The sequence below is a fragment of the Dasypus novemcinctus genome, chromosome 13 (assembly GCF_030445035.2).
Source record: "Dasypus novemcinctus isolate mDasNov1 chromosome 13, mDasNov1.1.hap2, whole genome shotgun sequence".
Taxonomy (NCBI): domain Eukaryota; kingdom Metazoa; phylum Chordata; class Mammalia; order Cingulata; family Dasypodidae; genus Dasypus; species Dasypus novemcinctus.
The window spans coordinates 102,246,783-102,274,151 of NC_080685.1; the positions used below are offsets into that span (position 1 = coordinate 102,246,783).

Sequence of the window (27,369 nt, forward strand, 5' to 3'; positions counted from 1 at the left end):
CCGGACGTAGGGGAACCCCCTATTTTTATGTGACATTTATGTAACCTAAATATCTTTAAAAAAAAAAATTTAAAAGTATATTTTTATAAAAGAACCATGTCTTTTGGGTGGCAAGACATACATACACATTTCCTTTTTTGGTAAAATCTCATGTCTCTCTCAAGATGCAAAACAAATGTTACCTCCTATACAATGTCTTCTCAAATTCTTCAGTTTGAATTAGCATCTCTTGTGCATTTGTACCATTTCTATGCCTATTATAGTACTTAATATAGTTTTCCTGTATTATTATGCACATTGTTCATTATCGTTTCTTTAATAAACTCTTAGAAGTAGAATTACAGGATCAAAGGGGTATCAGACAGGAGCTCTGTCAAGGGGTCTGAGGCAGCCTTAAGAGGAATTATTGAAGAAAACTGGAAGGGGCTTGGGGCAGAGATAAAGGTACTCTATGACCAGAAACATGCTGAGCCAATGTCACCTTAGCCTTGAATGCCAACAAAACTGGGAAGAAAGCTCTAATGTAAGAAAGGACCTTCCCTTCTATAGATGAACATAGTTATTTCTAATCTGAAGCCTTGCAGACCCAAGCCAGGGGAATAAAAACTTTTGCTTCACTTCTGTCAGTCTGCTGAGAGCCTGAAGAGAATCCAGAGGCAAAGGTCTAGAACTTGGTAGGAGAGTAGTAAGCAGATGTATAGGGGCAAATGGAGAACACCCAGAACAAATGTGGTGTCCACTTTGATACTGATTGCCAAATTACACTCCCAACTCAGTCGTGCCAATTTTCACTCACCAACATCATATGAAAGAGCTGTGAAATCTAATATTTAACAATATTTATAAATTTGGTAAGTGAGCAGTAGCATCTCATTTTATTTATTTTTTTAATTGCTGTGACTCATTTATATTTTGTTTCTTTAGGAAGTGCCTGTTTATCTTACTAGCACATATATAAAGGGGTGTTCCTTTTTTTCTAATTAATTGTTAAGAACTCAATGTATTTTGTATATTGTTCCTAGCAGACTGTCTATTATTGAGATGGTCTTCAATAAACACTTATTAAATAAGCACATTAGAGACTCTTGTGCTAGTCTATCACTTGCCTTGTAATTTCAATAATGGTTTTGTTTTGCTGTATAGACAATTTTTATTTTTATGTGCCAGTATGGCAGTATTTCCCTTAATGTCTCCAAGGAGGGAATTATATATGGCTGCAGGAACATAAAAGACTTCAAAAAGGAGATAGCATTTAGACGGTAGGTTCGGTCAAGATGATGCAACAAAGTGTTTATGTACTGGAGACAGAGGGAGAAGGCATTTTGGATGGGATAAGTTGGCAAAAGGCGTTTATGTAGAAGAATTAAGGGCAAGCATGGAGAGCAATGTTTAGCCTAGTTCAGCATAGGTCAGTTGAGCTGGGACACAGGGTATATAAAAGAAGTAAAGGAAATAATGCTAGCAAGACATGTTGAGGCCAGGTTAGCAAGACCATTAGATACTACCTGATAGCTTATTGGTTATGAATGCAGCAGATGCTAATAATGGTGCCAGAAGTTAGGCACCCTTGTTTTCACCCAGTCTTGCCTTTAGCTATGTACACAAAAATGGGCAAAATATTTGCCTTTATTAGATGTTTAATTTCTTCTGTACAAAGAGGAATTTGTGGAAAATGCTCTCTAAAGTTAAAGTCTCTACTATATGTTTGTTTTTTCTAAGAAAACTGTATTCGGAAATTGTAGTATAAACTTATATCTTGTTTCTTTGCTCTATTAGTTGCAATGGTTGAGAAGGGATCACCTGTTGAATTCATCAGGTTGTACCTGATAGCTCTGCCTATGAGAAGAGAGTATAAAATGAGTGCAATGGATTCCCAAAATTTAAATTACAAGGTTAGAGAATAAATAAATCTCATTAGAATTATCCCTTTAAACCACTTGTGAGAATACATAATATACAACTGCATCTTTGGTACCCCATAAAAGGAGGACCTCATTTTGAGTGTAAGACAGATTTACATTTGTATGGGAGTATCTGGCAAAGTGGGTGGCCAGCTGTGGCAGTTTGGTATTGTTTATGAATTCCAAAAATAGATCTTGGAGTGTGTTTCTAAACTGGTCTGTTTCTCTGCACCTTTTAGATTGAATTAAATACAGAGGTTTCACTTTGACTTGATTAAATTATGATTAGGGCTTTGATTCAGCCATGTCAGTGAGCTATTGAGTCCCCACCCCCTTGGTGGGCAGGCACTCGGAGAGAAAACTGCAGCAGAGGAGAGGGTTTGAGTTTTGATGCTGGAGCTCTAGGAAGTAAATACACAGAAGCAGAAACACAGGAATAGAGCATGATCTAAAGGCTGCAGCAGCCCTGGGAAGAGAAATGAGCTTGATAGCCTACAGCTGCAGCTGAGTCTGGGAAGAAATGAGCTCCAGGGAGAGAGACAAGCCTGCTATCTTACAGTTGAGATCAGAAGAAGCTGGGACCACAAAGTTTAGGAAGAAGACGAAGTCTGAACCCTCGCAGATATTGCCTGACATCTTGTGTCAACACGTGGCAAATGACTTCAGGTGAGAAAGTACCTTTGATGGTACCTTGAGTTGGTCTTTAGGGACTGGTAACTCTAAGCTTCTATCCAAAATAAAGACCCTTTATATAAGTTAACAGAGTTCTGATACTTTGTATCAGCACCCCTTGCCGACTATTGCACCAGCCTACCAGAATTCATTGGAATGAAAACTGGAAAAAAGAAAAGAGTTCTTGGTGCTGGAGGTAGGGGTTGGAGCAATAGTGGTTGGAACAATACGGGGTATACTAGTGACTCAGATATCTCTGAGTATTTTGAGACAACTTGTAAGATGACCCCAAAGAGGCCCATTGGAAGATTGGGAAGCATTTTGAGGAATTCACCTTAACTTAAGCAAGAGGCAGTCACGATGCCCAGGTTCTTAAGAGAGATTGTTCTAAGTAGAACCTTGTGTTTCTGTACACCTTTGTCTTCTGGTTGAGAATAGAAACAAAATGACCTGTTTTATTAAAATCTCTAAAATACCGGAACACACTCAGTACTCCTTCAGCACCTGAGGAAGAGCAGCACAAAGAAGAAAGCCATTCTACCAGCATCATTTCACTGCAACCACATTCAGCTTTGGAACTAGAAGGAAGCAGACCATCAGCAAGGCACAAGGGCAGATGGGTATACGACCCAACTGCAAGAGCCCTAGCTGACAGAGCAGTTCTGCTGTCCACCTGGCCTGATGCATCGAGGTGGCCACTGGTAGGAAACTCCTCCACCTGGTGCAGCAGAGGGAGAAACTCTGGGCCTGATGGAAGAGAAGTAGAAATGATGCCCAGGGAGGATGACATTTATTAGAGCAGGGCCATGGAGAGGCCCAGTGCAGTAAATATGGCACTTGGCCAATTGGGGCAGACTTGATCCTAAAAGTGCATATGATCTCCCAGAAATGCAAGAGGATTACTTTTTGGAGGCAGAGATCATCTATCAGTGCAAGTGAGGGCAATGAACCAGTGAAATATGAGTATTAGAACTAATGAGACTTATTTTTATATCCAGATTAATGGGATCCGAGAAAATTTGAACAAAATCCTTCTATCGATCCATCTATTGTCTTTTGGTTTCTATCCATCTCAGGGTACAGCCAACAGGCGTGTACTACCTCAAACTTTGTGCTTTGGGACTCCATCTCTTTCTGGTCTTGAAAGCTTGCATTCAGGAGGAGAGGAAAGTGAAAACTGCATAATAGCTAAAAGAAACAGAAAAGCCAGGTCTCTCTCTCCCATCTGAAAAAGGCCCAAAATGACATTGCATTTTTCTCCAAAAGCCTGTTCAAAACAAACAAATGAAGGAAGGAAGGAACAAAAACCCCAAACCAAACAAAAGCAAAGCAAACCAAAAAAAGCAGAGTAAGATATGGCCGCTGACCTTGAGGAGAGAAAAATAAACAAAACCTCATTTGGGTAATAAGAGATATACAAGTCATATTTTACAAAATTGGGGAACTATGATATAATGATACAAATGCAAGACTATATATATGAATCCAGGACTGCTCTGCCATACCTAAGCACATCTAAAGTGTACATTAACATTACATTTAGACGCAATTCATCAAAACAGTATTTGACATAGTGTTATTAGGTATTTGTTAATTAAAATAATGTTAATAAGAGTAAAAATGTTCTTATTTCTGTAGTGATTTATATTTTCCTAGCTTTTTTTCAGTCAATAGTTTTTTAAATCTGAGGAGTACTGAATATATGCAGATAGTAAAAAATTAAACTAGAAAATTTTACAGAATAGAAAAGAGTACAAAATTAAAATTAAAAAAATCTCCTTCATGCTCCCAACTTAGTTATCCTTAAAATTCTAAATGCAGGAATAAAAGACTGACACGAACAAAAGATTGTTACAATGAATTTTGCAGAATAGCTGGTACTAGCTATATCTGAGTTTGATTAATAACTGTATAATAATTTTTCTGGATGTAGTTACTGCTGTTGTGAAAAGTTGACCCACTACAAATGCATGTATAGGGCAGGCAAAGGTTCAGACACCATTGGTTATCATTAAGGTGTAGGGAAGGAAAAATCAAAAGGAAAACAAAAAAGAAGATAAGTAATCAGCAAAGGCCTGCCTTTGAGTTTAGAGTACTGTTTGTGTAAACATATGTAAATCACTGAAAAAGTTTTTAGGCCTCATTTTTCTCATTTGTTTTCAAACAAAAACAAGAAAATAAACAATATACTATTTGTCACTGCTATATCTATATCTATTTCTATTATGAAGAAAAAATTAAACAAATAGCTATAAAAGTAGTTCATACTTTTTTACACAGGTAAGAGGTAAATTTAAACTATTATCTAAACTAGCAGAGACTGATTTTTAAAATTCAAATGCCATTGTCATTAATTAATGCTCAAAAATAATGGAATAATATACTCTGAAAATGTTTATCATATTTTTACATAAAGCACAGGGTAAAGTTTTTTTCAGTTAAAACCAGTACAATTTCTTGTGAAGGGAAGCCTATATATGTGACTTAGCATACATGTTCAATAGTAGCTTTTTCATTATTCCTTCATTTCTTTATCCACTCCACAGATATTTATTGGACATCTGTTATGTGCCTCTCCCATGCGTTTTATGTGTTGAGATAGAGCAGATGAGTAATAACAATATATTTTCAGTTTTTTGTCTTGAACTACATCTTGCTCTGGTTTAGTTTTCCAAAATTCGGAGGATTCCAAAACAATTTAATTTATATTGCTCCAATAAATTACAACGTGAAATGGTAAATGATCTGAGAAGAGTGTGCAAAATTACAAATTATGGTGATTATTATTTGATAGAGACTCAATGACTTATAATAACTGAATTAGAAATGAAGTGAACTTTCATTGATTAATAACAAATTAGAATGGGGATATTAGCAACAAAATACTTGTAGACACAACATCTGAGGTAATATATTAGCATTAGTATTTTACTATTAGCCCCCCCCAAACTCACTTCCTCAGACTCTTCATTATTTTTATCACATTACACAGTAAATTACATATAAAAGTAAATTATGAGAAGTATTGATAAACTATGACTCCAGGTGTTTACTTATTTATGCTACATACCTGTCAGGAAAAGACAAACATTTAATTAACAAGTAACCATTTAAATTTGTCTTAAAGCTGACATCTGTCTCTTTATATTGGATTTATAGCTCCATCGTCATTGAAATTGTAACAAATTCCTCTTCTTAGATCTTTTACAAATTGCCACAGTAAACAAAGCCTCGAACAAGAGTCCTCCCAAGTGCCCTAGGGTTGTTGGAACACACAGCCTCACGAAAATCAGCACCCACTTGGCAGGCCCTATTTGGGAATATATGATCATCCATTTCCCCAGTATAACAGATATACTCATTTATAACTCCCCTAGCCATGATTCTTCTACTCCTTTTATTTGAACGTATAACTTTCAGTATATCCGTTAAATATGTATCTCAGAGACTTAAATCTTTAGATTGTTCATTTGCTGGTTGAGATCATATTTAAAGAATTTTATTTTGAATTACACTCTTGCTAATTTCCTTAAATGTTTTGATTCATGTTTGGTTGATGTTAGTATTTATGAGCTAATTTTATTCACAACTCATCTTTTTCAGTAGTGTATTTATCTATGGAAAAGGAGTTGAATACATTTGTCATTAAAACAAACTAATGTAAAGAAAAATTATGAAAGCCAAACTTGAACTTGTATAAAAATGCTTTTTCCACATGAAGAATCCCATTGATGCTATATTTGAGAGATGCCTACTCAAAAGTTTGTTGAAATTCAGTTTACACTAAAGGTATGTAGCTTTATGCAAGCCATTTATTTGATTTATATTTTAAAGGCCAAGCTTAACTTTATAGCAATGATTCAGCTGAGAGAGAAATCTCTTAAAATTATCTATATAGTCTTTTTGACACCCAGAGTTCCAACCTAATAGAATTTATGACCTGCATCCTCTTGATTTTTGCATAATAGAGCTACACAAGTGGAAGAAAGTGACTTTCTAATCTCCCCACATGAAATAGATATTCTATATTTGCATATTTGGTAGTATATCCCTAGGTGATGCTGGGCTTATATATACTTCCACAACAGGGAAAAAAATATACAGGGAGGGCAATAGTAGAATGTTGTCATTGCAAAATAGCCTTTAAAAGTTAGAGTATATGAGACAAACTTCCCTAAACTCTATCAGAATTATTTTTTAGACTCAAACTTTCTTCTGCTGCTCTAGATTTGAATGTAACTGGGAAATACAGTAAATGTAGGAATGGGATTCTTCAGTCAAGCAAGCAGAATGTCTTTTTCTAGGTCTTGAGTCCCTCATAGTACTCATTAGAAGTTTCCTACAGAAGGTTAAACATGCATTTCATTTTCAACGTATGCACCAATCATGTGGTTGTGATTACGAAGATTTATTCACATAACTACTTTGAACATTTAAACTCGTTCATCAGTTTTTTTTTTGCCTACTTTAGTATAATCAAATGAGTCATGCTTTGTAGCCATGGGATAGCACTTCTCAGGTATGTGTTTATGAGCTTTGCCATGGTCTATGCAGCTTTCTATACAGAGAAATTGGAAGCTAACACTTACCTAATATATGTCAAGCTTTGGAATATCTGTCACTGCTCTGATACTGATAACTTAGATCTGGTTTCCAGTCTTAGATAAGTTACTCTGCCTCTGAACATCCCTACCAGTCTGATATTCCAGTAAATTCTCCACAAAATAACACCTAGTTTTTACATGAATGGGAAAATTTATTCCTTTCTTCCTTCATGTGGAAAAAAATATTTATTGTTCTCCTATTCTATATTGAATACTGTTTCACAGCTTTAGGATAGAAGATGGGATAAATAGCTCCTGCCCTCAAGGTGCTTACAGTCTAGATATTGAGAAAGACAACCAAGTGAACCAGTAATTCTAGTTAAGTTTGCTAAATGATATGAGAGCAGGTTGCACAAAGAAAACTGTAAATTATACCTGTTACATATACCAGGCCAGTCCTTGATCAGACACTGTTATGTTGGAATAAACAACCCAGAGCTTATTACAACATTCACAAAAATTCATGAATGGGTGGATTAATGAATAAATGAATGAGCAAATATCATAAATCAGCATTCTTGAGATTATTTTCTTCTAAAATTCTTTAGGTTTTATTTCCCAACTTCTGCAAAGGTTCATGTATATAATGTTTATTGAATTTTCACTACTTTAGTGCTCAATTGTGTACAATCATCACAAAATAAACTAACCATTTCTGTGAGTAGGTTAAAAAGATATATTATTCTTTCATGTCCATAGTTAATTGAAACAGGAAAGATATGAGGTCATGCAGCAGTTTGTTACCTAACTTTACTGATTTTGAATAAATGGTACTTCTCCCATCAATACTACATTCTGCAGACTATAATTTCTACGTTTATTTCCTGAATTTATGAGTGCACAATATTAGACAGTTCCCATTTAAAATCAGTAGGCTTGCTTTAAATTTTAAAAACTAAAGCTAACATTTGACTAAGAGACACTGATTGACATGTTGTCATTAAGAGTACATTGATAATGTGTTGAAGATGTCAATGTTGTGTTAATATTTTGACACCACTGAATATTATTAATAACCTAATGGAATTTCCCATCATTCTTTTACTTTAAACATCTACTTGAGATTTGTGATTTGGGAGTCAGAATACTACAATGGAAATCGGAGTGTGAAAATTCTAGTCCTAGCTACGCCATTAACTATCTTTCAGAATCTCTATTTCCAAATCTACCTAATGGAAACAAAATTGTTTAAACTATATACATCACTGAGTAATTTAAAGACTCAAAAGAGCTGGTAAGTGAAAATGTTTTGAAAATGCAATCAGCAAGGAAAACATGAGGAAATACTTATCTGTTCATAGGGGTGAGAAAAACCTGTTTACATTTTTCAGTCTAAGGAAGAAATTAAGAGGGAAATATTTCTACATTTGACTACAAGTTTAAGCAAAAATATCTTCATGATAAAAACCATCACAAACAAAGTAAAAAATTTAAATGGGGAAGTGAACTTGGCCCAATGGATAGGGTATCTGCCTACCACATGGGAGGTCCGCGGTTCAAACCCTGGGCCTCCTTGACCCGTGTGGAGCTGGCCCATGTGCAGTGCTGATGCGTGCAAGGAGTGCTGTGCCATGCAGGGGCGTCCCCCATGGAGGGAAGCCCCACACGCAAGGAGTGCACCCCGTAAGAAGTGCCACCCAGAGCGAAAGAAAGTGCAGCCTGCCCAAGAATGGTGCCGCACACATGGAGAGCTGACACAGCAAGATGATGCAACAAAAAGAAACACAGATTCCCGGTGCTGCTGATAAGGAGAGAAGTGGTCACAGAGTCACAGAAGTACACACAGTGAATGGACACAGAGAGCAGACCAGTGAGAGGAGGGTGGGAAGGGAGAGAAATTAAAATAAATAAATAAATCTTAAAAAAGAGAGGGAGAGAGAGAAAAAAATACAAATGACAAAAATAGAAAAAATAACTGAAATATAGTTCCTTGCAAACCATAAGTATTTTTAATGTATGCTAAAAATAAGACTATACCATTTTAATGCACAAAAACATTTTAGGAAGTAATTTTAAGAAATTAGAAGTTCATCCAAATATTTCTATTAAAGGAAATTGAGATTGTAGACATTAGAAAAATGGAAAATAACCCAAATATTGTAACAGTTTGGTTATGAAATATTATTTAATGATAATGTGTAGTCACTTAAAACTTGGGTTAGAAAATAATTTAGTGATTTGGTAATGTCCCCTCTATGCATTATAATGTGTTAATATGATACGAACAAGTTATGTGAATATCGCTGTGGAAGGGAAAAGGTTTTATGGTGAATCTGGGGAAGTACTGTATATTGTATATATGAATTTCGGTGATCTAAGACTCTTGTGAAGCTAACATTATGTTGGGATTGACTTTACGGGAAGTTTTGGATCACAGAGTGGTTCAACAATGGCAGCGGAGGAATACTGATATAGGATGTTATTGACAGGATATATATGGTTGACAGGGAGTGTTATACAGGGCATATGCCCAGGGTATATAGTAATGTCTAGATATACTCATAGTGGAAACAATTAAAAACAATAGCTGGGGGGGGGGTACTGGGCCCCTGGCCGGGGAGACACTGTCGTGGACCCTAGGGGAGCAGCGGCAGTCCCCCAGGTGCAACGGCAAGAACCAGGAAGGAAGGAGGGCCCAACAGTGGGCTCCTGATACTTATGGGTATGCTTTTGAGCCTATACATCTGCAATAAGAATAAGGACTAGAGTAGCACTGTGCCTGGGAGTTTCCTCCTGACAGCCTTCATGTTACTCAAACGTGGCCACTCTCACAGCCAAACTCAGCATGTAGATGCAGTGCATTCCCCCCAGCATGGGACATGACACCCGGGGATGAGCCTCCCTGGCACCGAGGGATCACTACCACATATCAGCTGAAGATGCAACTAGAAAAGGACCTTGAATTAAAGGTTCAACATGGATCAGCAGAATATCCCTGTCTACATATAATAACATGACTTCAAAATGCTGTTTGACCTAATGTAAGGGTGAAATGGAAAGGAGAAATGAGAATATAAGGCTATGAGTCTCTAAAAAAGAGTCTGGAGGTTGTCAGAAGGAATGCCCTTATGCACAACTGAGCAGAGTCTGAGAGACAGATAAAATAGATACAACCCCAGGTATTGGTTCTTTTGAGGGATAAAGAGACCCACGGGTCCTATGCTCATGGCAGATGGGGTTCACTGCCATGGCAGATGGGGTTCACTGCCATGGCAGATGGCCCTTCTGTGGAGCTGGTGTTTCTGAGTGATGGAATTGGACTCAGAGGGGATCTCTCTTCACAAGATTTGCATGCTACTTTAATGGAATTGTAGTTGGTGCTGGGGTTTTAGATATATTTAGGGGTTCTGAATCTCTGGACTGATAATATGACACCCAGGCCCAGAACCTCAACAGACTTCAGCTCCTACACTTTGATTTATTGGACTTACCCCACTCAGCTAACATCGAGTTGAAGAAGGTCAACCACCACACCATGGAGCCTAGAGTGTCTACAACTGAAAGCAGGAGGAGTGCATCCAGTATCCATGTGGAATCTAAGCCCCCACTTGACATAGATGTGCAATGGACAAAACCAATCCAATGTCCACAGAGACAATGTGGAATGGGTGTGGGAAGGGTAGCCATGGTGGCAGCTGGGTTTGGGGAATGGGAGGAAGAGATGAGATGTGGAGGCATTTTCGGGACGAGGAGATGTCCTGGGTGGTGCTTCACGGACAATTACGGGACATTGTAGATCCCCCCAGGGCCCACTGGATGGAACATGGGAGAGTGTGGGCTATGATGTGGACCATTGACTAGGGGTGCAGTGATGCTCAGAGATGTACTTACCAGGTGCAATGGATGTGTCACAATGATGGGAGAGAGTGTTGCTGTGGGGGGAGTGGGGGGTGGGGGCGGGGGGGTTGAATGGGACCTCATATTTTTTGAATGTACCTTTAAAAAAATAAATAAATAATTAAAAAATTTAAAAAAAAAAGGTTATAAACCAATATAATCACAATAATATATGTCTATCAGCGCACTAACAAAAAAAGATCAGAAGATTGTAAATGTTAAGCCAAAATGTAACCAGTGATTATCTCCGGTAGTGAGATTGTGGGCAACTTTTATTTTTTTCTGGCCATTATTCCTGAATTTTCTTTAATAATCAATGTGGGGCAATTAGAATCCTTCCTCAAGATTTTTCCATCTGGAACTAGTGTGACAATTTCCCAGCTATTAGGGTATGAGTTCAGAGTTGCTGATGACCTTGCTCTCTAGTCCATGGTTTCTATTTGCTATAGTAGAGATTGAGGTGCATTTCAGAAAGAAGCAAAAATGAAATAGTTGGATTACTATCACTTGCAATTGAAGGACTCAGGACTCAGGGATAATGAATATATTTATTTTGAGCCCCACGCACAAGGAGTGCGCCCCATAAGGAAAACTGCCCAGAACGAAAGAAAGTGCAGCCTGCCCAGGAATGGTGCCACCCACACAGAGAGCTGACACAACAAGATGACGCGACAAAAAGAGACACAAATTCCCGTGCCGCTGACAACAACAGAAGCGGACAAAGAAGACGCAGCAAATAGACACACAGAACAGACAACTGGGGTGGGGAGGAGAAGGGGAGAGAAATAAATAAATAAATAAATCTTTAAAAAAAACCGAGAAGGAAAAATCATCACTGATTTTAAGCATTCAATCCTTTGCCATGGACAAAATTGAATATATTCTAAAAGACAATTCCACTTAAGATAGCTACAGAGTATTAGGTGAATGAAAAAAAACGATGTTTTCTTTCTAATTTCATCACTAAGTTGTTACTCAACTAAAAGAAGTAACCTATGCTTTCCTGTACATTACTTTTTTTTTTCACTCTTCATGGTTTATTTGACATTTTTGAGCTACGACACTTGAACAGTTGGTTTCATTGTTTATAGGTAGATCTTTTTTTTTTAACATTACATGGCAGTGTACACTACTTTGATACATTTGGTACACAAAATAAGATCCTTTAAGACAGCTATGCACAAGACAGGTAATGTGGGATTTACACAATGAAGTCCAGCATGTGACTGAGAGGAAGGAAGTTGGACTAGCCATGTTTGGTGAAGGAACCAGAAGGTGTAAATCACACAGTAACCACACGGTTTTCTGGTTAGAAAGGCAATTGCGGCATGTGCATTGGCACTGGTGCCTCAGAGATGAACTATTTTATATAACCATTTTGGGACTATACAAGATAGGTATCATCTTCAGTAATAGGAAATTGCTTTAGGGTTTTATGGACCATTCCTATGTCTAACTTTTTTCCTAGGTCATCTTAATATTGCTTTAATCCCAGATCAGATAAAAAGAACAGGAGCAACTCCCGGCTAAAGTCCTGTTGTAGCCTGAACAATGAAGTGGTCCATTGGAAGACTTTAAAATTGCAGCTCTTTTTGGATCCCCCAAAGTGAATCCACACTCTTCTTCAAATGGGCCTCTTCTTCAGGAGTCAGAGTCACCTTGACATCTGAGATTCCATTCTTCCCAAGATGCAAGGAACACTGAGGAAGATGTCATCTTTTATTCCATACATTCCCTTAATCATGGTGGAAATTGGATGTATACATCTAAGATTCTTCATTATACTTTCTGAGAAATCTGCCACAGACAGCCCAGTGGCGCAGGAGGTACAGCCTTTCCATTTGACCACCTCATAAGCACTGTCATCCACCTATTTTTCAACCTCTTTCCACTGTGCCTTATCTGCATCAGTGCCTAAATCAGGGTGCAGACTTTTCAAGGAGACACCAGCAACATTCACTGCACTCCACACAGGCACACTAGAGTCTCCATATTCCCCCAAGGACCCAGACACGACAGCTTGATGGGTGAACTCCCAGCCTCTCCCCCCTTAGGTACTGGAACTGGGCTGAATCCAGATTGCAACTACTTCCAATAACATGTTTTTTTGGGAAAGCCACTTAATTTCCAAGCCACATAGGTCAAGATATTCACTGGATTGGAAACAACAAGCAACTTGCAGTTCAGGTTTATTTTGCAATATTAGGAATGATGAATTTAAAGATGTTTATGTTAAGGTGGACCAAATTAAGGCAGCCTTCTCCCTCTTGCTGATGTGCCCCAACTGTGATAATAACCAGCTTGGAGTTTGCAGTCACACTATAGTCTTTGCTAGAGACAATTTTTGGTGTTCTAAGGGAAAAGGTGCCATGTTGGAGATCCATCATCTCTCCCTTCAATTTGTCTTCTATGATGTCCACAAGGGCCAATTCATCTGCCAGTTCCTTCATCAGGATACTGATGGCATGGGCCATGCCCACAGCACCAACCCCAACAACTGTAATCTTATTCTGAGGGATCTGTTCTTCCTCAAGAAGATTCTGAATCAGCTGATCCTTGAGAGTTGCCATCTTAGATTTGAAATGGGAAGGAACTGGAACAACAAGTCCAGTGGGCATCTGCGTTGTGCGGGGCTTGGATCCAGACTTGACGGCTGCTGCTCTGGGACTCCTGTACGTTACTTTTTATAGGCATGATATAGAGATATTATTTTGAAAATAATTTATGAAAATGTCAAAGGATTTAATCCTTTAGGGAAATGAAGGATTCATGGAGACTCTCTAAAATGGCAAAATGTATTGAAAGAAATATATATCAGGAAAGAGTAATTTGAATTTAATCTCTGCCTAATTTTTTTTTCTTGTATATAACCAATACAACTAAATTCCCTGATGTCTGTGTACTGGTCCTCTTCTATGTCGTTTGTAGCTTTAGATGTTTTAGAGAAAGGACATGCAATTAATCTGAGAATCCAGAGTCTGTCAAGAATGGTGTTCTTCTATTTTTTGCTGAATTTTCTCAATCAGAAAGACAAAGACTCTAATGCTTATAAATATTTCTAATGTCACTAGGCTTTATACCATAATAAAGACTCCTATAAATATATATATGTATATGCCATAATCAAGACTCCTATATACACATATATATGTATGTGTACATATCTCTATATACAGATATATAGAGATATGTACACATACATATATATATATACAGATATATAGAGATATGTACACACACATACACATATATATACAGGTTTAGTCTTAGCATCTGCAGCAAGGATAATAGAAATCTACACCAAGGGTAAGTACTTTAGCATATTGTGCCATCAGGAAATATCTAAGCACTATTTAAAAGGATTTAAAATAAGAAGATTGTATTTAACACTGACTAATGCTGCACAGAGATATAATAAAACAGCTGCTAAGAAATAAATATAATGCTTCTCTCCCCTTTCTTCCTCACTCTTTTGCCATCGCTATTGTTAAGTCCAGTTAACTGCTTGCATGTAAAGATCCCCCCCTTGTAGCCTTTGATTTGATGCCTACCAAATGGTGATGATGGCACAGCTACACAGGTTCAGTCTTGCGTATTTCGGAGTAATTTTATATTGACATCATTTATTTTCTAAAACACTGATTAACTCATGCTATTTCCTTACTGAAAATCTGTTAATGATTTTCCACTGCTCCAGAACAAAGTTCAAACACTAACATAACACTAGTGTCTTTGAAAATTTGAACCCCACCTTGCCTCTCACTTATCCTGGGCACCCAGCCATACCAAACTGCACCCTATTTAGTTTTCATGAAACACACTTTCTCAGATCTGTACCTTTGACTCTTCTGCCCTGGTCCTTGGCGTTGCCATTTCCTGTTCTGAAAGTCTACTTTAAAGCCCCACTCAAATTCGTAGCCTCTCTGGAGTTTTATCTTCCAGATTGGATTGACTGCATCTTTGTACACACACCTGATACAGACCTTACGACAGACTTGCCACCATTATATTTAGTTGTACATATTTCTGTCTTAGCAAGTGAACTAGGAATGAAGGGAAAAGACAATATCTTAGTCATATATCTGAAACTTCCAACCTCTTTTGTAGTGACTCGTGCATTGTAGATATTCAACAAATATTTGCTGAATTAAATGGAATATGCGATTTAGAGACATATTTGAAGGGTGTCTTAGTTTGCCAGGTCTGCTATAACAAAATACCACATACTGGTTGGTTTAAATAACAGGAAATTTTTGTCTTACTATTTTGGAGGCTAGACATCTGAATAACGAGTCGGCAGGAAAGGCTTCTGTAAAATCCATAGCTTTCTTGTGGTGACTTGCTGGCCTTGGTCACATGGCAATCTATGTCCTTTTGTTTCCTTCTGCTCTTTCTGTGTCCAAATTTCCTTTACCTATGAGGACTCCGGTCATATTGGATTAAGACTCACCCTGATTCAATTTGTCCTCATCTTAGTAGGATCTTTAAAGATCCTAATTTACAAATAAGTTCACACCCATAGGACCAGGGGTTAGGACTTGAACCTCCCCTGTGGAGGACATGGTTCACTCCTCCAACGAAGGGTTTTGTTCTGTTTTGTTTTTTGCATTGATAGCATTTATTATAATGAAGTATAATAATACTAATATTCTACTAAAACTGATAGCATGTGTCTTATGGCCATTTACTATTTTCACAGAAGAGTTGTGAGCACTGTACTAATCATTTTTACATGCAATGTCACATTTACCACTCACACTCAGTCTCTGAAGTAAGTATGGTTATTTCCATTTTACCGGGAACCCAAAGCATAGCAAAGTCACACAGCAGGTTAAGAGGCACACCTGAATGATTCTGCCTCTGAACCCTGTGGCAGCAGAATTCTAAGAATGACTCCCAATGACCTTCACCCTTGCACAATCTTCTCTTCTTTGAGTGTGGTTGGAACCTGTGAATATAATGTGATATCATTCCCATGACTATCTTACTTTATGTGAATAAAGGGGGATTACTTGTTGGGCCCAATCTAATTATTATCAATGCAATTTAAAAGCAAGCAAGTTTTTTCCTAGATGGTGGTAAAAGTCAGAGATATTCAAACATGAAAAGGAGTCAATGTGAGGGAGCATCTCCACTGCTGAGATGGATGATGGCTCTGGAAAGACCCAAGAATGTCTTCTACAAGTTGAGAGCATCCCCTGGCTGATGGTCAGCCAGGAACCAGGGACCTCAACCCTACCACTGTAAGGAAATGAGTAACTTAATGAGCCTGAACGTGAATCATTTGCCAGATCCTCCAGACAAGAGCCCAAACTGGCTGACATCTTGATTTCAGCTTTGTGAGACCCTATATAAAAACCCTGTCAAGTCTACCCAAATTGATAACCTACAGGACTGTGAGCTAGTCAATGGGTATTACTTTAAACTGCCTACTGAAGGCAGCTTAATCTAACAGATTTGCCTTGAGACTGAGTTATAGCCATTGGAATATGCATAGAAGTGACATATGTCTTTCCCCAGCCTGGCCCATAAAAAACATCTTCAATATATGATCCTCCATTCTCTTTTCTCACCTGCTACTGTGACAGAGATACCTCTAGAGAACTTTGGAAGCCAGGTGTTGAAGCACTCAAAGACTACAGAGGAAGGGCATTCTGCAAACCGAACTCTTCACCTTCTAAGTGCTTGTTGTCAGCCAGAAATAAATTTCTATTTTGTTTCAGCTATTAAACACTATTGGTGTATGTGTTTACAGCATCTAGAGTTGTCGTAACTAAAGAAGATTTTGTAGGGTCTGAGAACTGAAGGAGCCTGAGCCAGTCATATAAAGAACTGGGGAAGCAGTTAGTTCAAAGGTCTAGGTATAAGAAAGGGCTTGTTGTATTTAAAAAACAAAGAAGCGAACTAACTCAAACAGAAAGAAAATCATTGTAGTATTGTAGAATGATGTGGAAGTAAGGTAGAATGATGCAAGATCAAAGAAGTAGATAAGAGTCAGATAATGAACACTGTAGGTCAAGATAAAGAGTTTGGATTTTATTTTAAGATTGGATGTGAGAGATGAAGGAGTCCATGATTAAATTCTGGTTTCTTTCTTTGGCAAAGGCTGGACAGTGTTACTGTTACCTGAAATGGAGAATTCAAGAAAAAGAACACATTTGTGTGAGGTGGGAGATGTGATACATTCAATTTTAGGAAGCTGGAAGAAATTCCTGTAGTGGAAATATCCAATATGCGGTTAAAGAATGTGTCCATTGCTTAGAAAGATGTCTGAGCTGGAGCTGATGATCACTGACTCATCATAGGGATATGGTGTGCAGTATGCCAAGAATAACTCTGAGGTAAGCCAACATTTGTGGGTGAAGAGAAAGAGGAAGAGGAGCCCATGCAAGAACTTAAGCAGTAACAAGAAGATTGGGAGGATTGGGTGTCACAGAAAGTAAGAGAAGTGTGTTTGAGATGGAGGAGTGATCAACAATGAACAATCTGTCCAACTGTCATTAACTCTAAGGCCCCACACTGAGCTGGAGACTACAAGAACCTTGGCAACCTGGTGAGAACTGTTTCATATGAGCGGTATAACTGTGGAGCCAGTGGAGGCAAGAAGTGTGTGAAGGAGGGAAAGGCAAGGGTAGAAGCATGAGTGGAATATGGGATTCAGAAAAGATACATTTTTACCAATTTTTTTCCCACACGTAAGAGTCTTAAGTCTATATAAATACCGATGGAAAGAGCTAGTACAGGGGAGTATGAATGACACAGGAAAAGTGAGGATAACTGGTAAAGATACCCTCACCAAGGTAGGAAAAGATGGCATACAGAGAGGGATGATAATGCAGGAGAAAAGATACCTCTTGTTTCCTAAAGGAAGGGGGGAAGCATGTAGGGAAGCTAATAGGTCTGTGGCGCAGAGTGCTTCAGTTTGAAGCAGAAAACAAAGTCATTCTGCTAAGTTCAGTAAGGTCAGAGTTTGAAGAACTGTGGACAGTGACTGAAGAACCTGCAATGTGAATGGGAGACAAAACAGAAATAAAGGAAATAAAGAAAAGAAATAAAGATTGAAAGCAAACATTTAGAAGCCTGTTGGAGATCAGAGAACATTGGTTCTCAGAATGAATACCCACCTACATGCTTAACAAATTTTCTTCAGCAGAGCCAAGGACAGCAGGGTTAGGTGTGAGAAAGATAGTTAGACAGATCTAGATCTGGTGGCCTTCCACTTGAATATATTGGGAAAGAAAGGGACAAGAAAGTTGATAAAATTAAAAAGAAAACTTTTCCAACTTCTATATTTTTGAGCTGGCTTTGAATGGAAGGAAAGACAAGAGTGATATAAGATGGGAAGAACTTGAGGGGGAAAACACTGGCAGTTTCAAAGAACAAAACATTTGTAGAGTAAATGAAGGGAGTATATAGCTGGAAAAATAGGTGCGTGTTATTGGATAGTGGGATATTTGAACTTAATACTTCAGACATGGAACATATGATTTGATAGTACAGTAGATTTCCCTATAAATGAAAAGGGAAAGGATCTGAGAGGGTGAGGTGTCTAATGGTTTGTACACATGAATATTGAAACTACCTAGGATATTGCTGGAACCTAAGGTAGAGTAAAAGGGGTGGGGGACTCTAGGTGCCAAAGTCTTTAGTGAATCAGGGATGGGGTGGAATGTTGGTAAATATGAACAAAACAGAAAAGTATTTCCTTTAGCCAAAGGACATGAATCTCTTAGGAACAGTGAATATTAAAGGAGGGTAGGCATTTAATGATCTGGAATTGGGTATGCTGGAAAAGGAGAGATAGGAGGATGCTGATCTTACATCCTAGATTTCTGTGATACCTGGAATGTTGATGAATGATTTCCCTGCATTAAAAAATGGCGGAAGATGAAATTTCTATTTTCCAGGTGAGAGTTCATTTTCTTTTATAACAAAAATATATAAGAAACATAAAATATGATTATGGGGCCTCTCACCATCTTCCACTGAAATACAAGCTCCATTAGAGTGGGACCATTGCATCTTTTGTTCACCATTGAATTCTCAATGCTTAGAAAACCATTAAGGATCTACATATTAAACACCCAACAAATATTCCCAAATCTTCCTACCATTCCAGATAGAAGAGATTTGTTTCTTTCTTTTCTAAGTAATTTTTTACTACTGTCAGGTGTTATGCCAATTTTTAAGTTGACATTAAGTGGGTGATTTATCTTTTCTAATATTTTTCAGATATTTGAGAGAAGTTGTAGAATGTTATTAATCACAGTATCAAATATAGAGTCATACATAAAGTAGGTTACCAAAAAAATTATTACATATTCGATGGTTAAGTAAAAACAAACTTAAGAAACTATAGAAACAGCATACCTCATTAATAATGTTTACCAGGTTCAACCTATTAATTATCTGAATTGAGCATCAGTATTTGTTGTTTTTTACTCTAAATATTAATTTACTGATCCACGGTGGTATTTTTTTATTTCATTTCAAATCAAATCAACCAGTTTATTAAATGCCAATTGAATCCTTACTCTCATGTAGAAATTATGAAAATAAGTAATGATATAATAACTGCACTCAATGCACATACATTCTTATTCTGAATCATGAATTACACCTTTAAAATAAGTATAAGACAGAGGATACTCAAGTGACATATATATATAAAGTGATATAAAGACTGTGTAAATCAAAGGAAGATGTGGGAATTGAGGTAGGTTATCAAAGATGTCTAAAGATTTTGGAGGCAGTGCGAGAGGTATGGAGAATACTGTCTATGATGCTGGCTAGAAGGAAATGAGTAAGTTGATCAGCCTGATTAAATCTCAAGAAAAGATGAGAGAGATAATTATTAATAGATAAGCTCTGTCAGATTCCCAAAGCATCCTTTCATTATATCAGTTTTGTCAGTATACAGTAAAATTGGAGAAATACTGCAAATATTCTGCTTTCTAATGTAAAAAATGTAAAGAATTGAAAAAATAAAATAAAATGACCACCTCAATGAAAAGAAAAAGAGAACACCAGAATTACATTACTTGGAGATAATCACCCTAACACTTAGGCATATATGCCTATATGTGCATATCTGTATCCACACATTTATGCCTATATATACACACACACACACTTATTTTGCTAAAATAGACTCATGTACTACATGCTGTCTGTTAAGATGTCTATTTTTAGTCTTTCCACATTATTCTTCTTCTGCAGGATCATATATATAAGGGTCATGTGATATTCTACTGAGAATTGTACTATTAAGAGTTTGTTTTTTGTTGTTGCTGCTGTTTGTTTTTGCTGGTATACACTGATCAATGGATTTTGTGTGCTAAATTCTAATCACACAGTTGAAGTATTTCTATAATTACTTCTCAGATTTGGACTTGGACAAAGAGATAGATATTATCTTTTACAAATCTTCCAGTGCCTTTCTGGGAGTTAGGAATTTAGCCAACTGTCTTAGTGACTGCCTTAGCAAACTCTCTGAAGTAAGTGGGTTTAGGATATAAGTACAGAAATACAAAAGACTTTTTGACGGAGCCACTCTCCCTTCTCCAAAAAAAAAAAAAATAAACAAAAAAATACCCAGTACTAAGAGTACAAACTGATTTCATTCATATAAATTATAAAAATAGCAACATAATCTATGCTGTTAACAGTCAGGAGAGTGGACACTTCAGTCAAGAGATAAAGAGAATTAGCAGAAGATGGGGGCTGCTGGGGCACTGAAGATGTTGCTTCTTGATTGGGGTGCTAGTTCCATAGATGTGTTCAGTTTGTAAAAATCCATCAAATGGTGCATTTATGGCATGTTCACTTTTCTGTATGAAGTTATAATTCAATTAAAAAGTTTAAGAAGACATGAACACGAACGACAACTCTCAAAATACATAAAAGTAGCCAGCCTCTCTCTATGACACACTCCATCACCTTTTTTAAGGACTTACCGCTACCACATTTCCAACTGGGTATGAATCCCTTCCAATGCAGAGTCCTTTCCTACCATTTAAGAGCATAGTATGGCTTAAGTTGACAGATCACAGCTAACATGGACATGGGTCTTAAAATATTCTTTTAAATATCTTTTATTTCTTCACATACTGGTGCACTGTAGAATCCTCTTAAGGAAAGAATGACATGTGGGTTGTGTTTTTACAGCTACCCAGAACTGATATTTAAATATTAATACTCTGTACACTTCATTTGACCCTTTGTTACTAAGTAAACAGGACTCTTTTGAGGAGCGCTTCCACTCTGTACTAATTAACCCGAGGGTCTGGTATCCACATAAACTTTGAGCAACTATTCTGGAGTCTTTGTTCACAGGTTTAGTGGCTGAGTAATTTGGCCTCTGAAGACTCTACTTTCTTTCATCTTAGGCTTTTTTCTTTTTATCCTTAAGGTTTCTTAGGTTTTACATAATTGAATGCTTCTACCTGTGGCATAAAGAGGGCAAAAGGTAAGACTTAGTTTGTAAAATACAGGCGCAGTGACTCAGGGACAAGATCACTGCCTTACCTGAAAACCCTCACAGGATTTGCCTTATTAATATCTAGCTTTACAAATTAGAGCACATGCAAGTTAACAGGATTCCCTTCAGTGACATAACTTTACACAAAAGGAATGATTTTGATGTACTACACTGTGGCATGAAATAATATAAAATTAAAGAATATATCTAGATTAAATAAAGTTTTGTTTTTGGTTTTTTTTTTTTTTGCTAAGAAAGGACCTATTGTAAACCATCAGTGTGAACAAACATAATTTAGCTCAAATTTGTAGAGTATTAATAAGGTTCCTTAAATATTTGGTTAGAAGTACCTAACATTAAAATGCCTTTTATTGTGCCATAAGCAATACAGCTTCCTCTATAATAAATTTCTCATCATAAGATTTAAGTGTTTAAACGGTTCAAGACGAGCGTATCTATTTTGCTGTTTATACATGATTCTTTTTGACTCTGGGAAAATAAAACAATAAGGAAGAAGTTTCAGTGCTTTTGGTTGGTTAAAAATACACTTATTCCTTATCTGACTTAACCAGAAATCCATCTTCTTATCCTCTTTCCAAGTGCCTTCTTTTCTTCTTTCTTCCCTTCTTCCCTCTTTTCTTTTCTCTTTAACTTCTCTCTCTGTTGCTGGCAAGTATTCATGTCTCGCTGCTCAGTCTGGTGTTAGCAGCCCAGAGCCTGATGGAGCTGAATGGAAAGCTCCTGTCCATGGCGCTAGAGTTCAGGCACTCTTCTTCAACCGAAAGACAACTACAGATTTGTGAAATATACTCAGAACATACTAAAAAGCATGCACATGTATTATGGCTTAATGTCGGGTCTTTGTTTTCTTCTGTAGACTAGAAGATAGGCTAATGGCCTTTCCCTCTTTGGAGTCTTGTAGTTAGAAGCAGCAATGGCTTAGGTCGTGTTAACCAAGAACAATTTAGGTAGTGATAAACTACTGTTACGAGGCAAAACTATTCTTTCCTTACCAGGTAGCACAACCCACACAATCCTTATGGTCAAGTCTCCTGATTACCACCTTTTTGCTATTCATACTTCTAAAATCTTCATAGGCTTCTCTGAAACATCGCACAAACTTCTTGAAGATTGCAACTTTCTGGTAGGGTGCTCATTTAAAATGAGAATGATCTGGTTGGCTACAGTTTGGATAGTCATCATCAATCAGGATGCTATCTGGCCTGAACTTTGTAACAATCCCAGGATGTTGAACAGTTTCACAAAGGTCTCCTTTTCCCTACCTATTTGTGAACATGCTATATACACATATCTTAAGTGGCCCACAATAGCACTGTTAGTGATATAATTTTAGGTCCTTCAATCTTTTGATAATGTTTTTAATCATAAGCTTTAAAACACAATTGTTTTACCTTGATATTCTTAAAAATCTGTCATGGACCAGAAATAAGAGATTAATGGAGATCTTGCAAAAAAAAGATAAATGGCGCCATCAGAATACCACAAAACTGGGGGGAAAATTAATTGAACCTATACTTTTGATAAATATTTATTTTTTGCAGAAGAAAAATGCATACTAGTTTAAGCTGTCATTATACTAACCTACATCCTATTTTTCATATTATTAGTAATACATAATGTGGTAGTTTATATTCAAAAATAAAACTAGAATGTATATACCTCATGTATTTATCCAGAAATACACCAAGGTTACTATGGTTACGAAAAATCCATTACCTTTGAATACAGAATGAAAAAGTTTGACTTAAAGTGTGTGCTATTTATTATAGCAAACATCAACAGCCTTCGGGAGGTTCTCTAACTGGATTCATTTTTCAGTGTCAGAACTGACCCACCATACTACTAGCTTATGGCCTATGCGAGGCAAAAAAATTTGAACTGTATGCATTTTTAAATATATTTTGTACTAACTCAAGGTGCAGCAATGCCTTTGACTTTTAATGCTTCATATTTAAGAGAAAGATGAAAAAAATTCAAACCACCTAGATGCTAAGTGGCCTCTGAATTGAAATGCAATTGCCTTTACCAGTGTCTACCATGGCAGCAAGATCCATTTACTAAGCATAAGGAAGAATGTTGGTTCTATATGTAAACTTAAAAGGAAACTACAAATAAATGTAGTAGGAGAAATAATAAAAAACATTGACAACTTGAATATTTAGAAGAGGACATTAAGCCACGTTATTAAGAATGTTTTTGATAGTGTAGAAGGCAAAAAAGCTTAAATAGTTCAAGTGACTGCAACTTGAAGGAACAGGCTATGAAACCTAGTTCTTGAAGAACTTTCAAAACTATTCCTTACCTCAATTAAAGTTTTACTAGAGACTACAGACAACTATCTCAAAATATAATATAAATGACTAATAATCATGCATAAAACTATTATAGTCAAAGATAAGCAGATACAAACAAGATGATTTTCACTCATAAAATTATTAAAAATTTAAGAATATAACATTCACTTTTATATATCTCTCTGAATATAAAGACAATAAAGAAGGATGAACCTTTCTGGAGAATAATATGACAATATACATCAAACATTCTATGTAAGTTCATTATCTTTGCCTTAGCTATTCCCTTTTATTTTGGTACAATGGTATTTATCACAGTATTGTTTAAAGTGGAGATAAATGAGAAACTACTGAATAGTTAAAATGCTTAGCTGCATTAAAATACAAATACAATAGTAATAAAAGTATTCAAATATTTTAAAAATGTTTAATTGTGTAGGGATATACTCATAATATAATCAGGGAATATATCCAAGGATTCAAAATTATATAGAGATTGTAGTTCCATTGTATCAAATACTGGGCTTCTATTGGATAGTAGGATCATGGGAATCAGATGCCTGCATGTTTTAAATTATCTTCAATAAGCATATATTACTTTTACAATTTAAAATATTATCAGTTATTTCCCTAATCTATTGGACTGCATCTTCCATTTCTCAGTCTTCCTATGGAGAGAAATTTTAGCTCTGTAGAGAGCCATTTTAGTGACTCTAAATTCTTTCTATTACTGAAAGCACCAGACTTCACAGATAGAAGTTTTATCCACAAACTGCACAGCATAGACACAATATTAGGTTATAAATACCCTGATAGAAAGACAGGCAATGAGTACTGTAGTGGTTTGAAACTATAATGTACCTCCGAAAACATGGTTTTAAATCTAATTCAGTCCTGTGGGTAAACCCCTTATAATTAGGACTTTTGGACAAGGCTACTTCAGTTAAAGTATGACCCACCTCATTCAGGATGAGTCTTAATCCTCTTCCTGGAGTTCTCTGTAAACAGAATGAATTCAGAGAAAGGGAGAGAGAACGACTAGGATACAAGAAGCTGAAAGCAACAAAACCCAAATAGAGGGGAGAGACCATGCCACATGGCAGAGGAGCCAAGGATCTCTGGCAGCCAGTCTTTGGGAATAAAGCATGGCCTTGATGATGCCTTGATTTTGTACATTTTCTCAGCCTCAAACTGTACAATAATAAATCGCCACTGGTATCAGCCTAGGAAACTAAACCAAGTACCATTAGTATCACAGATGCATCGTATGATGAAACCTGGCATGGACTTAAAGTTTCCATACAGGCCAAAGCCCCTCTTATGGTTAGAGAAGTTTCCTTTATCTGCCTTCCCCAAGCAGACTTCAGAGCAACTACCGTTTCCCATTCTGTCTTCTCTGTGAGCCCTAGTGAATAGCCAACCTTTGAAGACGTAAATTGCATGTATTTGGTTGTATATCACCAGAATCAAATCTTAGAGGTGAAAGGGATCTTAAAGGGTCATTTTATTCAAGCTGTCATGTAATTTGAAATTCTCTGAAAGAGTGGACATTTGGTTGGTATCAAAGGCTACCACTCACAGGCTGAGTGACCTTGAGGAAGACACTCAACCTTTCCTGCCTCAGTTTCCTCATTTGTAAAATGAGGGTAATAACTATATCTACTTTACAGAATAAGGATTATAGAATTCTACCCAACCATACTGAAATATAAAAGTATCAGTTCTTGTCACTTGAAGGCTCTCAGACTAGAGAGAAGACAAAAACTACATGCCCTGAAAATGCAATTGGATGAATGTCAGAGCACTGTGCACAAATACCCCATTATTGCATTTGCATGTGTCCCCAAGAAGCTGTGAGTGCCAAGAGAAGAGGGACAGTGTCTGCCTAGCTCACTGTTTTAACCTTAGTACCTGGCAATGAACGTGAATGAGTGAATACATAAATAATTAATCCTGTCTCCGACTCTAGCTTGTGGTGACATTTCATGACTTCATATCTCTAGGCTTCATCTTTTTCATCAACCAATATTGGATTAATAATATCTACTAATGTCTACAGTGTACAGGGTACTATAAAATATATACACTCTATAAGTGCAATACAGATATAAACACTGTACAGATACCAGAAAACATACCTAAAGTAGGCCTCTTGCATTTAGGAAGTTCCTTGACAATTACTCAGTTTTACTTAAGAGTCTAGTTACAGTTAATGGTTTGGACAAATATACAAAGTTTATTCTCAAATGGTCTAAAATTCAGACTATACTGAGTCATACTTCTGAGTCTTATGATCAGTCTATCCTGTGAGGTTTTTAAAGCAGTAACCCATACGAGAGTGGAGTTTATTTGAAATAACTCATTGGCTCAATCAGGAACTGTGAGGGTGTCTGGGACCACATTGGATCCCAATTCACCCTGTGATCATTTGAAAAAGCAGAAAGGTTGTATGCTTAGCTCTTTGTACACTAGCAAGGCCAACTCTATACCTGGGCAAAGGCATATTTAGGAAAGGACTTTGTGTATGCTGCAATCAGCTCACAATAGTTTGGCTCGAAGGCAAGGCAACACGGAACTTTACAAAATAAAGGGACAGGGAGAAAGACACAAGAGAGGGACCAAGGGACTCACAGCTTCTGGAACTGAGAGCCTCGACCCTAGTTTCCACCTTGTATTTATTGGAAACTACCAAGCAGCTGTTTGCTATTGGAACTGCAACATGATCTATAACAGGGAACAACTGCAACATTGAACAATTGCAACATCTGTAATAGAACAGGTGCAACATTTAGAATAAGGAACAGGTAGGCCAGTTTCCCACAACACTTGTATAAGGAGTGATGGGAAATACAGTAGAGAAACTGCTATAAGGCATTCTTAAATAGTGAGGACAGGGAGCTTACATGAGTCCTTTGTCATTTTTTCAGCTTTGGGTTTCACCATAAATCTAATGTTTAACAGGAGACAAAATAAGTAACAGTTTTAGAAACAAAGTTTTCAGATATCCCCATAACTGCAGAAATCTTACCTGTGACTGTGTATTTCTTGTCATCGCCTGAATAGATTAGCATCCCATCCATGTATAATGAGTACTGGGTTATAATACCATTTGCTTTTTGGGGTGGATTCCAGAAAAGTAACAAAGAATTGGGAAGGGATTTGGCTACTGGTGGCTGGACCTCTTGTGGGGCTGTGGGAAAAAAAAGATTTATAGAGTCTAATTTTAGTTTACTTTCTTAATTCAAACTTTTCAGACCAAGCCAATAAATCACAGAATTACCTGCAGTCCCATGCATGGAAATGTTCCTGATTCGTGGGTAGCTTATCAGTAATTGCTTCAGGAACAGCGCTAAATAACTGCCCTGAATTTATGAGAATTTGCATCGGTGATGGATGGGGAGAACTTATAATAGTTTGGTTGACTGGTGTTTGTGTTACTTCATCAAAATTATTATTATCCCATAATCCCTGCATGGAGTTGTGCCAATTAAAGCAAACTGAGCAGACTGAGTCTATCCTCTAGGAACTTTTGGTTGAAGATGGTCAACTCTGGAAAGACC

The 27,369-nt window shown here is 37.1% G+C and overlaps 1 protein-coding gene and 1 pseudogene across 1 annotated transcript in view; both read right to left on the reverse strand.

Moving 5' to 3' along the window:
* The window catches only part of USH2A (usherin), an 838,570-nt gene that overhangs the window by 385,732 nt on the left and 425,469 nt on the right, over positions 1–27,369 (reverse strand). The window contains exon 31 of the mRNA XM_058275221.2: positions 26,838–26,999. Coding sequence (XP_058131204.1) covers positions 26,838–26,999 — 162 coding nt within the window. The remainder of the gene's footprint in view (positions 1–26,837; positions 27,000–27,369) is intronic.
* Positions 12,589–13,587, reverse strand: LOC101418851 (L-lactate dehydrogenase A chain-like; annotated as a pseudogene).